This window comes from Colletes latitarsis, chromosome 9, assembly GCF_051014445.1.
Source record: "Colletes latitarsis isolate SP2378_abdomen chromosome 9, iyColLati1, whole genome shotgun sequence".
Taxonomy (NCBI): domain Eukaryota; kingdom Metazoa; phylum Arthropoda; class Insecta; order Hymenoptera; family Colletidae; genus Colletes; species Colletes latitarsis.
In genome coordinates, this window is record NC_135142.1 from 26,778,912 (window position 1) to 26,797,117 (window position 18,206).

An 18,206-nucleotide genomic window follows, 5' to 3' on the forward strand; every position below is an offset into this window, starting at 1 on the left:
AAATGATCCCGCTATTCTCATTTCGTTTGCCACCTTGAATCAAAGAATGCATTAACGGGACTCGGTTAATTATAAAAACGTTTCTTTCTAATTGATGCAATTCGTTTATTAGTTCTGTCGTGAAAACTGTACAAATTAAATTACCTATATTTTAAAATCGAACAATTATATTATATTATGCCTTGAGAACGCGTCGAAAATATTTGAAAAATATTTTTTAAACGTGCAACGCTTGTTTTTGTTTTGCAAATGCTTTTTTCACTTGTAAAAACGTATAAATATATAAAGATATTTGCGCTCGACTGCTTAAATTAAAAACCAGTGTCTCCACGAGTTGTACAATCCTTCTTTGGAAGAATAAATTCACATAGAACGCACTTGCCCATTGAGCTATCATTCTTTAATAACTGTATAAAAAATATGAATGAAATGTCTTACGTTGATTCACTGAAAAATATCGTTTAGTATCTGTATATCTATACATACATAAATACACAAGTATTGCATACCTAAACAGGCAATGTCGCTTGTACATACAATAGACCTATATGTATATGTATACGGACGGATAATCTATTACAATAGAATGCATGTAAAATTCGTGTTGAAGGCGCTTGGTGAGATCACCTAGTTTAAGGAAAACTATATCTATTAAATAATTCGTGCATCGAATCAAACTTAAGCGGTAGATATAGTATTCCTTAATGGACAATTCCTCTGTCCAAACGGAACCATGATTACGCTAGAAAGACTAAAATATAATTTATACTCCGACGAGTTATCTATCACAACGTGAACACGCGAGTACATCTCACTCTGCGAGTATAAAACGCATACTCTTCGACGGTTTGGCAGTGTAGTACCATGCATTTATAACAACTTTTTAAATTTTTCTATCGCTAAATTTTCTTTCTCGTGTTCTCTTTTTTATCATTAGAGACTTACACCGAAATAATACCGGTATTTATTCGATAGTATATCGGTTTCAGTATTACAAAGATACTGATATTTCGGTATAGCTTTGCTGGAATAATATCAATATAAAAATCATACAAGTATAAAGTCCCCGCTTATCTTGAACCTTGTTAATCAATCTCGATAAGATCGACGTATATTCCCTCATGATTTCGTGTCCAAACAGTTTCCAAAACGATAAATTATACAAAGTGCGTTAAGTGTCCGTTCAAGAACGCATAACTGACTTTTGAACTTACTCTAACTGCGAACCATCGTTCGCATCGTTGTATGATATAATACGATTTTCTGTACAGAATGCATTAGAAGAAATAATTTTGCCTACTACGCGCGATAGATCAGTGAATGCACTATGCTACATAATTAGGTACAACTTGCGATTGTGCTCGAGTACAATCCGTTCAACTTGAGGATCGTTTATAAAAAGAATCTTGCATTGAAGTTCAGCGCCAACCGAATATTGAGATCTTGCCTTTAAATCAATGCTAACCAGGGACGATCCCTAATCCGGAGATTCAGAAAATTTTGAAACTTTAGGGATATATAGAGCGTGTGAATTTATGAATTTCCGGGTTCAGGATCATCCCTTGTAAGTCGTATCGGGAAGAACATAGATCGACGAACGTTTCTTTAAAATAACCGACAGCGTTTCGTTGCACTCGTCCCCCTTAGGCTCCATTGTCTTAAACGTTAAGTTCGGTGGGTTTGCTTTTAAGATCGCGTTCAGAGTTACAGTCTCTAGGCACGTACACCTGCAAATAGCTTCATAGTAACTTCCGATCGGTAGTTTACATCGCCGTTTCCAATGGTTGGCTTTTACTTCTGGCTCCAGCCGAGAGTTGCGTCAATTCTGTAGGCTCGTTTGGTAGAAACACGTCCAGATTGGTCTCCAGTAACGCCTCGCTCTTTGAACGTAAAGGTTTCTCTTCGCCGTTGTCGAGATTCGTTTCTAGAAGTGCTTCGCTTCTGGGTCTACCCTCGTCGAAATGATGATAGGGATGCGGTGGTATCGGGGGATTGAAATCTGGAGCGTATTCGGGTACAGGTTCGGACGTTTGACTCGGTAACGTAGCATTATCGTAGCTACGCCTCACATCGTAATCCATAGGGCTGTAGGAGGCCGATGTGTCGATGTCGCGTTTCAATTCGCTGATCGAATCGGTCAAAGCGAGACTGGAATGCAATGGAAGCGTGGACGTGTTATTAAGGTACGAGCTTTCGTGGGTGGCGTCCACAGCAGGAGTCTCGTCTGTGGTCGTCTCGGTATTAGATAGAGGCCAATCGTTAGTAGTTCTCGAAGCGAACGTAGAGTGATTTCGAAAGCCTTCGTTGCGATAAGTTAGGTCGAAAACCGGATTGTCTCCGCTTGGAGTGGCTCCGTATTTTTGGGCAGTGCTCTTGAAGTCGCTGGTACTTGGCGAGTACCGTGGATTGTGTGCTTCGTACACGTCGTAGCTTTGATTGTCTTCCATCGACGAATTCAACTGAGACTTGTCCATCGAATCTATGCTTCCGCCGTTCAACATTCTCCTATAGTCCAAGGATTTAGAATTCAGCGTGTCCGTGGAATGTTTCGTCTGAAAACAGAGTTTGCGATAATAGATATTGCATTTTGCTATGTCAACTTATTTATTGTAGAAGCAATCATCACCGTAATAGGTTTACGTCGATAAGCGAGTTCTGTGAATCCGGAAGTAGAGCCAACCGATCGCAACGAATGTAGGGATTGCCTGATAGAATTTCGCCTTTCCAGCCTTTCTAAATTTCGCCTCTTCGATTTAGACACCCACAGTGCAATCGCAGCTGTTAGTAAAGCGAGTGCTATGCCTGCTGCTCCTAGCACAGCCACGGCAACGATATCTTTTCTCCACGATAAAGGATCGATATTCACTCTAGGATCTGCAACGATAAAGTGTCTATCTCGTTGTATCCTTTTGATACACTATTTTATAATAATTACAAAAATCGGGAAACGTACCAATTTCGCAAACAAAAGGACTTCGTTGAGCACAGTGATCGATCTCTATCGTTTGATACGTGAAGGTTGTACATTGATCCACGCGATCCAGTTGCTGTATCCAAGCACGATCGGAATAATCGTAACGTTCCTGTTGTTTTCGTATAAATTGCCATAGCTCCAAATAATCGCCCATAATAAATGGCATCGATGCATTTACCGACTAGAAGGCATGAAAATAGATATCATGTAATGATATTTGTTAATGGTGGATTGTTAATTGATATCTCACCCTGCAAAAATCGCGAGCGCTATAGAAATCCATTGGAGCACCAATGTATATGTAACACGTGTCGCCCACAAGATCCCACGCTGGTGGACATTTTCCATTCAGGACGGACAAATTGCTCATGTGAAAAGGTTGATAATCGACCTGCAGCAATTCTGGAGAATCTCCTCTATCCCTTATTCTACCTGCAACCGCTAACGTTTCGTTGTACCCCCACCAATTGTGCCTTGCATCCACGTGAGACCTCCACATTTCCAATTGCCTGTACAATTAAAATATATTGTTTTATCATAATTCTTCTAACTGACAGTACTAAAGAATATACAGATCGGTGTACTAACTGTGATCTATTCGTTGTGAGCATTTCATAATCATTATCTGGGTTGAAAAAGACATTGTCGACGTATTGTTGACCAGGGGTTCCAGCTACTATTGTGCTACGACCATCACGGTTTACTGCATAGTTTCTGAAACATTTTTTCGTCGTAAAATAAATGGATGCAATATTTACACTAAAGTATTTAAATTGAAGAATACGTACTTGTAAAAACCATTGTGGGATGTGCTTTGGTAGATGGGCAAACGAACCCTTTCGAATCCCGAAATTTCTAACAGATGTGCACCAAGATTGCCATGTAAATAATTGAGCGTCATGTTGCTAACTACTTGTTTCAAAATAATATTATTGTCGTAAGGAGCGTTGTTCTTCGTAAAGTAGTTTCTAAATATAGTAACTTCCTGGTATGGACTGCTTTGACGACCCTCTACGTATCTGTAAAAGAAGGCGAGTAATTCAATTTTTAAGTTAGCTTCGAAGAACAAAATTGAATACGATATTGTATTACGCGTACAGTGCGGGTCTGTTAAAGTTCTCTGCAAAAAGATTATTGTGAATCCATCCTTTCAAAGAAGTCGCTGAACCTCTAGAATCGGCGCGAATGGAAAGTCCACCTTGATTCTTTTGAACTAAATTGTTCTGAAATATCAAGGATAACATAATTATGAAGTTTTCGCCGGTAATTAGAGAATATCTTCTAATCTTCAAATCAACTTCATTTCTTACTTACTCTAAAGTATAAAGATTGAGTATTTTGAACGTCCAACCATAGCGCAGATTTGCAAGTTGAAAAATTACCATAGAGCTTTTCGCAATTGTTTGTGAACTGATTGCGTTCGAGAGTCATTATTGCGTTTACTTCGCCGGCGCTAGCATATTTTATCGCTCCCTCGCGGCAATTCGATATTATGGAATAAGAAACGTTATGTTGTACATCGCGATCTGAAGAGGAAAACCGAGACATAAACGAACAGATCGACTATCTAAATTGTGAGTTTTCGATAATTCGACTTACTAAATCCAATGGCAGAGATCGGCAGGGTAACTACTTCCGCGATAAATCCGTGTACGTTGCTTGCACCGTTAGCAAACAGTCTTATACTGAGACTGGGTCCTTGGGTTTTGAATAGTTTCTTTTCATCGGGGCTATTAGCTTCAAGATGACCTATACTCTTGGCAGTTACGTTATAAATATCTCCATCGTATAATGTTATACTGTCAACACGGCCAGGCTTCCCGGTAGAATTGAAAAGATTAAACTGCAAGAGCCTAAAAAATATATAATTAGCCTCAACGATCACGGAGAAACGGTTCTCCTTTTATTTGTAGAAAATACAAACCTGAATCCAAAGGGTTTGGCCCTGTAAGCGCTACGGAAAATTTTAACGCAGTTTACAGGGTAATTGTCGTACTTGAAATAAACTATCACTCGTTCTTCGAGCGTGATCTCTTTAGTAGTATCGCATATATCAATCATACTGAACAGGTGATAAGGAATATTAAGATCTTTAATTGGAGTAAATGAACTTTCGTCGGCTTCGCGTCCTTCCCCCGTTATCGAGAGTATATTCACACCGTTTCCAAGCACGTTATCGACAACATTGAATAACAATTCAACCTATCGAATCAACGAATGAATTAGTAAACAAGAGATAGAATTTTTGTAGGGTGAACCTACTTCGATACTAACCGTATGAGTCGGTGATATAACATTGAAACCATGATAGGCGCTGCGCGTTACGTTAACTTGCATTATCGCCGGAGATTTCATAATTGTTTGCACTGCAGCCGATTTCTCGAAATGCAGAATCCCAGCACCAGTAATGTTGATATGTTTCAGAACCGATTCGACGCGTCTCACTGTCTCGTGAGTAACAACGTCGTGAATCCGATGCTCGTACAAATGATGCTCAAACTCGCTGTTTGCGATACGTATTCCACCCCAGTAATCGTACGCGTCGTCCAAATTTCTTTTCCCGCAACTGATGAAGACGAATTGGTTGTCCCACGAGCACTCGTGTCGATGCCCGAACAGTTGACCGTTCAATCTAATCTGACAGTCTTCTAATTTCTCTTCCTTTCCAATGCACTGAAACGATTCATTATGTACAGGCACCGATTTCTTTAACATCGTTCGGGAAAGTTTTGTATAACTCGTTGCAATACCTGTAGTGGTTCAGGCCAAGACCAAACGCGTATCAGAGAACCGGGATGCAATTCGTATCTACGATCGTACGATACGTAGACATTAAGGGTGTCGTGACCTAATTGTCGACAGGCCACTTGTGCGTTCCTTTCGGTGAATCTAGTATCGCACAGCGGTATCCATTGCAAGGTTGTTTTATTGAAGAATTCCAGAAATCCTGTAACGATGCAGTGAAGTTGTTGTACCAAAAAAAAGAAACTTGTATCGTCAAAAGACTAGCATCTCTATTATTAATCTGAACCAAAAACAGTACCTTCGTTGTACAAGGATGAACAACGACCGTCTTTGCAAAGACGAATCGTTTCCTCAGATACTGAGACGACGTTTCCAGAGGTTCTAGTGGGTTTCACGATCATTGCCTCATTCGCGTTGCTACGTTCCATCGACTTCATTATAATCTCGTGACCGGGTGCACCTACGGCTTTCAGAGTGCCAAGGACAAGGATACCGACGTTGGGGGCGAACTCCATGACGACGTCCGGATAAATGTGCAACGTAGCTTCCGGCATAACGGTGATATCCGATCGTACGACGTAAGGTTTATCCCTGGCTTGTATGGATAAATTTTCCACGATACGTCCGCCCAAATTGTCCAAGTCTATCTCTCTTGCGATCTGCCAAGATGCGGAAATAGAGGAATCGAGGGCATCGTTCGTTAAGAAAGGACGATAACGTGCCACCGCGTGATCGTTCCAGTCGTCGAAATCGAATATCTTTCGTCTGAAAATAGAATCCCAAGAACAAGATAATGATTTTGGAAACTTAAACCTTGATTCGTGGGAAATTAAATATTTTTCATGGGGTTTACCTAATGTCGATGTCGTCGGGAGTTCCCCACCAGTTTTCGGTCACGTCGACTTCGTTGTTGATCTTGGCAGTTCTGATACCAGCTAACAATTCGTAGTCCAAAGAATTTTCGCCGAACAAATTCCTGTTTATCCGTACCTTTTGAATACCGTGGAAGCCAACCACGTAACTTGGACTGTCGTCCGTGCGACGGGGTCCCATGCGAACCAGATCGTAACTGTTTCGTTTGATCTCGTTGTAGTAAAAACGAGCATCGACGTCGCCCAGAATTTCCGACTGACTGTCTGCTTTGAACTCCACCATGTAGACACCGGTGTTGCTCGAGATACGGTTATTGTCGATTCTCATTCTCTTTTCCATTCCGCGAACAGAGATCAGGCCGGTTTTGCAACGGTTCCCTTCGAACCGATTGTGAGAAATGTTCAAGGTAGCGTAATGACCGTCCACCACGAAACCGAATTGCTCGTTGTTTCGCCAAGTATTGTTGCCGAAGTACAGCGTGTGCGTGAAGTTTTCATTGTACTGCCACACCTCGGGCAATAATACCTCGAAGCCGCCCTTACGATTCCTTTCTATGGTACTATCTTGCATTATCCAGTGAAACAGATTATTGGATTGTCTGGCGTCGCGACTGAATTGATATACGCCTTTACCATTATCCGTGATTAGGCTGTTGTTGATATGGATTGAGATTTCAGACATGTTTGTTTGAAAGATATTCCAGTGCGGCGAATATACGTAAATTGCTTCTTCCTGATTGTGCGACACCTCGCAGCTGATCAATTGCATAGTCTCGTTGGCTTTTCGTAGAAAATGATCACCGATTTCGTCTAAATATCTATTGTAGTACGACGCCAGTATGCCCCTTCGATTGTTCTTAATTTTAGACTCTGTAACCAGCAAGGTTGGAATGGGTCCTCTTACGATTTTGTTTCGTACATCCTGTAAACGTAGTTTAGGTATTAGGTTCACCATAGCGCAAGCGTTTAATATTTCTGTATGTACCTGTATCGGGGCCTGCAGAGCTGTAATAACCATAACAGCACCACCGAGCGCGTTCGTACCACTTTCATATTCCAAAACCACAGCGAACGAACTAGACGTCACGGGGAATACCGATAAATCGCGTTTCACGTGCCAAACATCTCGACTGGAATCGCCGTATTGCGAATCGTGCAGGATGATCTGTTCTGTACTACGATTCTCGATAGGATTGAGAAGCTGTATACCGATTACGTATCCCGGTCTGCACTGTGAGATTCACAAAGATCACTTAATTAATCGTTCGTACAAAACAAGTAACTACACTGCGTTATTAATCTTTGAATTATTATAATTCTAAGAAAAGAAGCTATAATAAAAGTTGAACCTTCTATTTTTACGTGCCTAAGTTGAATTTCCTTGGAGACTGTTTTCTTGGAGTTATAGTAATCGAAAGATTAACAATGTCACTTACTCTAATGTAGATACGTTGTCGAATTGGATCACTGTTCATTTTAACAGTTACCAAGTACTTGGTTTCTTCATTGGCGAGTACGATGTCTTGCGTGTTGTGGGTTATGATTATTGGATCGTATGAAGATTCAATTGCATCTGGTACTCGCAAAAACCAGCCCGCGAATTCTCTTTGCTGGACAGCAGATAGAGCGGGATTGTGCCTGATTCCAGCAACTTTGTTATTCTCAATTCTGGAATTGTCGATTTTCATTCCCAATTGTTTGAAACTGATACCACTGCCACCGTTGTGCGAAAAGTCGCTGTTTCTAACAGTGTTCACTGCGTCCGCAGAATATATATCCGAGTACAGAACTCCTAAACCATCTTGTAGATTATCAATAACTCTGACACTGTCCAACGAGTGTCGCGAGAAATCGATTTGCAATGCTGTAATGCAAAGATTTAAGTATTTTTCTAACGAAGTAATGATTTTGTTATTACAGAAGTTACCTGGCTTGAACGAATTCGTGATATAATCGAGCAATCCTGCCTTTTCGATGGTCACATATTGGAGATCGCTTCTCTGAGCCAATGGTCCCAATCGAAGGCCAGCCCAAGCAGCCTCCGAACACCTAACACCCACATCGTTGTCATGAGTACAAGAATTTTCAAAACTTTGTTCCGTTTCTGCTCGACACCTCGATATGTCGTTATCGTCCTCGGTGCACCTAACATTACTAAGAATAATGTCTTCGTTGATACCCGCGTTTGGAATCTGTGAACGTTCCATGAGCCAATTGTCAGGATCCAAAGTGAGACCTAATTGGTGACAAACGAGGGCCGCGTCGCGGATCGTCCAACCATAATTACAAACAGTTCCCCATTTTTCACCAACTTTTACCTATCGAAAACAGATATCGTCTGGTTATCGTGAATGATCAGTGTTTCCTTAGCTAATACCTGTAGTCTTCCTTCGAGATTCGTTTTCCCTCCGAGAAGTCGTACAGACGGCTCCATTTCGTTCATTTGGCTAAGTCCTTCGTTCGTCAGTGTGTCGTTGTTGCTGTCCATAACGATTTCCTCTTTTAAGGTGAACAAAATGTCGCTCGGTCGTTTGCCACGGGCGTCCAGTCTGCCAGCAACCATCATCCCTACAGCCAGCGGGAAACGCAACGTGACTCCAGGGTGGAGAATCAGTTTACCGCTTGGTCGTACATTGATATCGCGTTCGACGATATATTCTCCCGCCTTCAATGTTTCGAGGCCATCGACTTCGCCGCCGACTAAGTTTGTACCGGGTGTAACGAATTGCGGCACGAACGTCGGATTCGAAATGATCGTGTTGGCCCCTGGATTGCTGCTGTGCAGCAGGTAAGGCAAATACTCGATTTTAGCCAGATTGTATCTGTCCTTTCTGAAATTTAACAAGACGTTAACGATCTATTCCAGAATGCAGTCATGCTCTTCCATCGACTTACATACTAAGAACGTGGAATTACGCAACACACCTGTGGAACAGTCGTTCATATATTTTGTTCTCTTCCGCGAATCCAAGCCAATTGTAAGTACAATTAATAATTTTACTCTGGTCCTCTAGATGAGAGCCGATCTCGTATCGTGACTCAGGATTGTGCAGAATATTCCGAAATACTTCCACGTTGCTCGACGAAACGACGACGACGGCCGCTACTCTGGAACGCGGTATCAATCTGGATCTCATTGAGTTCCCATCGTCGAATAGCTCACGGGCACGATTGTCGCGCAAGAAATTTCTCGTGAACAGTAATTTCTGTACGTCGCTGTACGGCGAGAGGCCAATGCTGACCACAAATGCGCCGCGATTGCTGTATAATTCGTTGTGTCGAACGATAATATCCACAGGAAGGACGCTAAACTCTTCGTAGAGCGGATTTTTTATTAATATGCAACCGCTCGATTGTTCTCTGAAATTATTGTGCTCGATGACCGCTTCCATGTTGAGGGCGGGGCTCAGTTTAATTCCAAACTTGGCGTTTTGCACGAAAGAATTGTGGCCAATTTGGAGCCTTAACAACCCTCCGTTCTGCCTCCAACTGGACTCCACTTGTATCGCCGTCTCGGCACTGCTATTGAACCAATTACCCGACACGTTCACGTAGGAGTTGCCGGTTGCATTGCCAACCTGTAGACGGAATGGACATTAGGAGTGCATTATACACTGTTAAAAATACAAGGTGTTCCAAGCAACTGAGAAAAGGCAAAATCAAACGGCATTGAACAACGAAGAAATAGAATTCAATTCAAAGAGAGGAGTTGCATATTTTAGTAATAGCCAAGATGTACAATAATGTACTCACAAGAATACTAATATCCTTGTTCCGGAATATTTGCGAATACTCGATCACAGTGGCCTGATTGAAGTACACGTATTCGGTAGCGGAACTGTCGTTCAGCCACACCGCAAATCCGTAACCCTGATTGGAGGAAATGCTCGTACGAGACACATTACGGTTCCCTCCCGTGTGGGTGATATTAACGCCGTCGCCCGTGTTGAAAGATATACGGCTGCCAGTTATATTTACGTCGGCAGCACCGCCTAATACATGCACGCCAGCCACGTGTGTGTTGCTAGACACAGAAGTCTCTTGAACGTGCAGAGCCGATCGTAATTTCTCCACCGCGATTCCTCTTCCATTATTGCCAGCAATGATGCTACCAGTCACGTTAAGATCGTACGTTTTCTCTGGAACGTACCAATACAGTCAATTTTTATAATATAAAGACACACATGTTATTGAGATCCTCGAAGACTTACTATAGCCCGAAAGCAATCGTACGAAAACGATTGTATTGGTACGCGGTTCAGCGATGAATTTCACGTACAAATTCTGACGGGTCGTCGTGACGCTCTGAGGCAACGTGCCATTTTTAATTCGCACTCTGGCTAATAACTTTTCCATCACGCTAATACCGTCGTACACTTCTATCATCGCACTATCGTTTCTATCGGTCTTCATTTGTAAAAAATGCATCGTCAACACGTGTCCTGGCCTTGTAAAGATGTGCTGAAACATCCACGTTCCAATATCTTGACTGTGCTTCGATCGAACGTGACAAGATCACAGTTGGGCAGAATGTAAAGCTACGAGAATACCCGCCCTTACAGATTTATTTATGTATAGATAAGATTATTTACTTGCGGGCAGCGTTTCATGTTGGGTGCGTATTTGCTCTGCTGCATGGATATAATAAGGGGAAAGGTTTGACTAGTAGTCGTTGGAAATGTGCATAAATCGAAGACTTCTGTACGATCTAATTTATCATCGGGCCGTTCGTCGAAGTGAACATACTTGATTCCATCCGCTCCATTATCCAATATGGAACACTCATTAACGTGCGCCATTCCGGACGAACTGTTCACGTAGATACCGTATCCTGAAAATGAATAATTGTACAGATTGTATCTATAAAAAAAATGTAGTCTTACATCGATAGAATATTGCCACAGAGGGATTACCTCTGTTGTTTTGAATGGTACAATTATTTATTATAACAGGAGCGTTCGGGATGGTGACATTAATGCCCGTAAAGGCGGCATGGAGGACCGAAATCGATTCCATTTGTGGTGGAACGCCTTCCACGTCGATCGCGGATGTGACATTATATTCTCGACCCGTTCCTGCGTGCCTTTTAAAGAGATATTTATATTTTTTAAACTCTATTTTACATACGTCAATTATAAATATTTTTAGTGCTTACTCTATCACTACGTTCTGTAGTATAGACTTCGATTTTCGTACATAGAGAGTATTTTCTTGTATCAATGGTCGGTCGTATAAAGCTTCTTCGAAACGAATACCTCTCCAATGTTTAATTGCCTTCGTTGCTCCGTCGTGACGAGGTAAACACGCGACACCGAGATCGGGATGATAATCTAAAATCACGTGAAGTCGATTTCTTGTTTTGTCTGTGATTACCCAAAGCGCATTTCTTTAAGAATTAATAAAACTTTACCACAAACGCCACCGCCAAGCTGTCTGTCGGACCACCTCTCGCAGTTCGTTAAAGATGACTCGGTGCCTCTGCAGCCTGGTTGCTCGTACAAAAGTCGCGGTTTTGTAGGCCATTGTCTATCCATCCACGACCACCATCTCCCTCCTTGAAAACCAAGCTGTCTGCACGCTGTCTCTAAATCAGCTCGAGTCCAACTGTACACGGTGTCAATGTATTAGAAGCACGGTAATAAACTTGATAATTTATCTCTGGCTTAATGATCGTTCTACAAGCGAATACCTACTTTCGCGAATTCGTGCATACGGCTCGCCATTCGTTTCGATGGAAAAGCTCTAAACGACCTTCGTACGGCGTTGGCCCGTCGACCAATCGTATCGAAAGCGGCGATTCAACAGGGTGGACCTGATTGTTAGCCTCTGCTGCTGTTAATAGGATTGGCGCGTGTGGTTCCCCCTGAAAGCAGGAAATGCCAGTAGTAATTGAACCGACGTCGTTAGGTCTTTCAAACAATTTGTCGGACACTTGATACTCGGTCCTTGATATTCGATACACGAAATTCGCTATTTTAAAAAGTCTCAATTTATTTTAAACTATTCTACTTTGCGCTATTACACAGTGTTAAACAGATTGATCGAAAGTATTTCTCTGTACTTTTTTTTATCGAATGTCTCGTTTAATCGCGTCGTCCCTGGGCCCGCACGAATGTATTTAAGAGTTAACCGGTTAAGTACCAGTATCCTGTTTAGGAGACATTCGGAAAAGTTCTTTCTTTTTTGCTGTTACGATAAAGTCTTGATTTGACTCGATAGACAGAATTCGACTATCGTCGGTTGGATCGTTTCAAGGGAGACGCATCTTAGGGGGAGGCATTTTTCATACTGCAATATCAGTATTTATTTCGAGTTTCCGTCCCTCGGAGAAGCTTCTGAAATTCAGAGAGCGTCTATCGTGCAAGAATGATACGATGATCCTAATTCGTGAACGCGTACAAGGTGGAGGAAGGTCTCGTCTCGTACCGAGCCTAAGAGGATTAGCGAGGTCGAAGGTTAACAGTTCAGGCCAAGAACCGCCGTTTGATCCGTGACCTGACGCACCGTGTGGCGGAGGCGGTGAGCACAGAGCTGATTCACTCGTTCGTGCCTTTTACACTGTGCACGCTCTTCGCATCCCGTTCTTAATCGAGCTATTAGTCGCCTCTTTGCAGGGGCTTTCGTCGGCTTTGCTGTCACGGAAACGCTCCGATTAGAAATCCCTTGTTTAAGTAGATTACTTCCACTAGTTTTCCTGGAACCTCGATAAGACCTCTTCTGCCCGTTCATATTGTTGGATTCCATACTTAACGAGCAATAACAACAACTCTCAACAATTCCACCTCTGGCAAATGCTCCATAGCGTTCACACAGAGACGTGGCTCGTAATGACTATAAAGGGTTTCCTATTATCAATCTTGTGGAACATGTAGGGCAGATTGGAATAATTCCACTGCTTTTCCTTTCACCTCGCTAGAATCTCCTCAACCTTCTACGTCCTCTTCTACGTTCACTTCGATGGATTCCATGCATGATGGGTAGATTGTACAATAAAAGTCCAAGTGCGTTACGGGGAATTAATATAGTTTTTAAATAAAATGTTTATTGATCGAAAAAATTGGATAAGCTATCGGAATAATGTAATGAATGTTGTTTTCTCATATCGAGGGCAATGAAGGGTGGTCGTAAATGCCCCCGTGATCGAAATTACTCCACCCGACTTTACGAAATAATAGAAAACGTCAGTTTTATCACGGTTGAAGCATGAGTTAGTGGTACAGTATTGAGATATTAATAACACCCGTTCTGTGCATCAGCGCGTGTACATATATCATGGCAGGCATTACAATCGTACGTTGCAGCTACGTGATGCGAATAAAGTAACAATCAGCTCAGCTTGCGTGTTTCTGGAATTTCCGGTCATTCAATGTCCTTTACAGACGCAGGGTCCGAAACTCTTTGTACCTGCTATACCTGCAATACCTGCCTTTACGGTCATCGTTTAACGTTTCTTTTCTTTTTTCGCGAAATGGAATGAAATCTACGAACCTCGAGACCTCGTGAAGTTTCAACTTCAGATTTTGCAAAGCTAGTAATTATTCCAGTTATCAGCGGTATCGCGAAATTATTTTCCAAAGGACATCGAACCTCCGTTTTTCCTTGCATTAAAAAGCGTGGCAGGCTAACAATAAGTAGCGCGTAACGAGAGACGAAACAAGCTGAGTGTACTCGAGAGTCACGGCGATTACGATTGTACCGGAAAGACAGTTTTAAAGGCAATGTATAATGTTACCGCGAGAATACATTCTGTCCGGATGATATTTCACGTGCCAGGACAATGCACTGTGTAGAAAGCGAGAATTAGCGTGCTAGTGTGCGAGAAAAACAAAATGTTTGCCTTTCCTTGGAATTCATTCACTGTACGAATCTCTGATCTAATGATATCCATAATCACACCTTTCTGTGATTCAGGTTCATGGTATTGGGAATCCCAATACGTGTACATTTTTATTGCTTATCAGTGCCATGGTGATATCGATTCCAGGGAACGATACGGTCGACCAGTCTTAATACTAAAACGTTTATATTCGCGAAGAAAACCATCGCGTAAAAAAATGGCGAAATTTCGTTGGTAACCGAATCATAAAATTTTCTACGAACTTGAATTATTACCGGCAGTCGTTTCTGGCGTATTCGTAGTAACACGTGCACAATCGTACATCTAGATGAGTCATGTTCATTCAACGTTAGCATACACACGCACATGAGCTCGTGTTTGCCCGAACACGACTACAATTGTAATTAACGTACACGTACGCGCAGAAATATGCATTTGGAAGCGAAATACGTGCTGTGTCGCATATCCGGGGAGGTAAATTTCTAGGTATTGTTGGCAGAATGTTTTGAGTAAAATCGATGACCCCACAGGTGCGATCTTTCCTCGTCAGTATCGATATTCAATATGGAGCTCTCGGTATTAAAAACTTGCTACTCGATATTTTGTACTCCTCTTGCATAGGACAGATAGAGTAACATGGGGCAACTTTTACCACTTCCGTTTATTAGTCTCAAAATGAAAATAATACATACTGGGAAAAACTTTAATAGGAGATTCTAGAGGCCAAAATAACACGAAAATCAAGAATAATAATTTGTTGATGGAGGCTTTGATAAAAAGTTATTAACGTCTAAAGTTCCGGTCGTACTGAATTTTTTTCTAGAAAGTGGGTAGGATTTCGAGGGTAGGTCAATTCACTAAAAATTATTGCAATTGACCCCCGCAACCTAAAATAATTTTTTCAGAACAATTTGAAATTTTTTAATTTTGTCGAAAAATTTCACACCTTCTCGAATTTTTTTCTCGAAACTGGGTAGGATTTCAGGGGTATGTGTATTCACCAAAAATGATTGTAATTGACCCTCGCACCCAAAAATAATTTTTTCAGAACAATTTGAAATTTTTTAATTAAATTTTTTAATAACTTTTTAATGAAGCCTCAGTCAAGAAATTGATATTCTCAATTTTCGTCTTATTTTGGCCTCTAGAATCTCCCATTAAACTTTTTCCCAAGGCCGAACACCCTGTATATTATTCGTGATAGCTCATGGAACGCGTCTACGTCGTAGTGATTCATGTTTACAGCATCTGTTTTAAATTCTTGCTGAATTGCTCGTGTATTCGGACAGCGCGAACGCCAAAATTAAAAACGTCAATCAACTAGGTAAAAATATAACGCCAAGAATTGGGGTATCGCTCATAAAGTCCTGAAACATAATAGCATTCAAAAAAAGTGCAAGAAAAGAGTTTGTAAAATCAACGGTCGAACAGATCGTTTGACTCATCGTCTATCTGTATCGTTTTGAGAGCGCTGGTTGATGTTTATAATAAAATATTGCCATCCCTAGATAATAATTAATTTGATGGATAGAACGACACGGCACAAACCACTGGTACACTGATCTACCCATCGTATTTGCTTATTTAAATTGTTCGTACGTTCGTTTTCTAAAGTTATTTACCTTTGCAGTTACGATACCACGAACAGTGATGCCGATCATGGGACCAAATCGGATCTCCACTCCTGGTTCTATCACCAGTTCGCACTCGCGATCCACGAACAGATCTTCTCGGAGCAGGTACGGGCTTTTCGATCTTTCCAACAGCCGTTGCCCCCTGACGATGTGGCCGCCGGGTAGTTCGGTGTAGACGCCGTTGGCATTGCCGTTAGTTGCATTAACGAAAGTCGGCTCGGTATAATAAATGGACGACTGATCGTACCCTTCGTCCGACTGTCCACGAACAACGGCCAGAATCGTCACAAACAGACACGCGACGCGCATTTTGCGAAACTTTTTAAACCTGAATAGAACTAATACCGAACGCAGAGAACACTTGGGAACAGAATCCCGTGCGAATCGTGCATCGCTAATTGTCGAACAAACAATGGTTTTACGACCCTTCGCGACTCGCTCGTCTCGCTCAGAGGCCTCGTACACTTCGATGACACTTGTTGTAACATTTAGATAGATCACCGCGCGTCGGATTCTTTTTAAAACGATAACGATATTTATTTACAGATAAAAGCTACGCTCACAGTTTATACGCGCGCGTATGTACGTACGTACCCATCTGTAAAATCTTTTTCCTTTATCGCGATACACGGATGCGTCACACGATGATTCGATCTGTTGCGCGTTCGTAATACTTTCACCGAACGTATCGTTACCGTTAACGAGTTAACGATTACTGTCGATGTCGTTCTGGTCGCATACGCGACATGCCTAGTTTCCGTACGAGCGTAAATCCACGGCAACGAAACCGCGACGGTTCGTCGAAGTCGCCCACGTTCGAACGAGCAACATTTTTTTCCAGTCGTTCAAGGATCTATAGTTACGATCGCGTATCGCGACGTGACGAAATCTCCCGATCGTTTTATCCGATTGCCCGGTGACCAGTGATCTATATGTCGGGATCGGGATCACCATTTCATGCGATGACACCGGGGGGAACCACTACGCGATCGCGGAGGCGCACCGTATTTTAAATTCGAGCGTTAACCTTTCCTCTCGGCGTACTCTTTCACGCGCGAGAGATCGCAGCTCGACTGTGGCGACTCGGTCCCGCTGCTGCCGTTATTCTCCCGTCACGAAACCCTTTACCAGCAACGATCGAAGAGACGCCGATCATTTTTACGCGTTCGTCCGCGCCAGTAGGAAATCTCCGTCGCGGCCGTGTAATGATTTACAGGGGAGCACTTGGCGTTCCGCGAATAGTCCAACAGAGAACGTTCACGTTGGTTTGCAAATGTTCATCGGTACCTCGACGGAACGCGCCGATGGTCGCGATCTACGGTGAATCCGTAACGGATAAAATAAACGTAGATCACTGGACGCGGCTACGTCGCGGCACGATGGCCACCTGGCGTCACGTTGGGCGCGGTTTTACTACTTCGACTCTGTATTTCTTGTCGTCTTTTCCGTGGACGCGCCTTCCCTCGCGTCGTCCCGCAAACCCACTACCGTAGCTACCATAGAGTACTCGTATTGTTACTACTACCACCTACTAAACGCCGAAAGGTAAAGCACGTCACGTGACATGGTACGCCGTACGTCACGCAGGTTGTGAAACAGGTGAGTCCAACCTGAGAAACCTGTCTACGTCGCTGACGCTTGTTAGATCGGGTTTGGGATAGTTTTAGCGATCCCAACGTATTAATTTTAAAAGGTTTAGAATCATGCGCGTTTACTAATTCACGTACATCCACGTGAAAAACAATTTAACATGTATGAATATACTGTATACCTTAAAGCATCGAGGCATGAAATTAAAAAATTTCAAATCATGCTGAGAAAATTATTTTTGGTTGGAGGGATCAATTACGATCATTTTTGGTGAATAGACGTACCCCCAAAATCCTACGCATTTTCGAGAAAAAAATTCAGGAATGTGGACAAATTTTTCGGGGGGGAAAAAAAATTTCGAATCATTCTGAAAAAATTATTTTTAGTTGCTAGGATCGATTACAATCATTTTTGGTGAATCCACATACACTCGAAATCGTAACCATTTTCGAGAAAAAAATTCATTACCGAAAATATGTGTGGCCAGAAATGTTCCCCAGATGCATGTGTTTAAACCATCATAACTCCTGAATAGACTGGAGGATTTTAAAGTT

At 42.2% G+C, this 18,206-nt stretch overlaps 1 protein-coding gene across 1 annotated transcript; it reads right to left on the minus strand.

Annotated features, from left to right (window-relative positions):
- Positions 1-12: 12 nt before the first annotated feature.
- On the minus strand, positions 13-17,560 carry Bark (C-type lectin domain-containing protein bark beetle). Its single transcript, XM_076772282.1, has 27 exons — positions 16,051-17,560; positions 12,285-12,454; positions 12,002-12,195; positions 11,747-11,921; positions 11,505-11,674; positions 11,184-11,422; positions 10,803-11,052; positions 10,345-10,730; positions 9,517-10,169; positions 8,969-9,422; positions 8,519-8,909; positions 8,028-8,455; positions 7,577-7,822; positions 6,573-7,513; positions 6,018-6,484; positions 5,725-5,921; positions 5,249-5,647; positions 4,899-5,176; positions 4,574-4,827; positions 4,289-4,500; positions 4,073-4,197; positions 3,763-3,993; positions 3,563-3,688; positions 3,225-3,483; positions 2,954-3,155; positions 2,627-2,874; positions 13-2,552 (listed from the first exon to the last, which is right to left on the minus strand). The coding sequence occupies exons 1-27, from the start codon at positions 16,369-16,371 to the stop codon at positions 1,764-1,766; spliced, it is 8,805 nt and encodes a 2,934-aa protein (XP_076628397.1). The 5' UTR covers positions 16,372-17,560; the 3' UTR covers positions 13-1,763.
- Positions 17,561-18,206: the final 646 nt, after the last annotated feature.

Coding starts and splice junctions, on each gene's coding strand:
- Bark (XM_076772282.1), bottom strand. CDS start 16,371: ATGCGCGTCGCGTGTCTGTTTGTGACGATTCTGGCCGTTGTTCGTGGA. Junction 4,828..4,898: donor GCCAAACCCTTTGGATTCAG/GTTTGTATTTTC, acceptor TATATTTTTTAG/GCTCTTGCAGTTTAATCTTT. Junction 4,198..4,288: donor CTCAATCTTTATACTTTAGA/GTAAGTAAGAAA, acceptor TTGATATTTCAG/AACAATTTAGTTCAAAAGAA.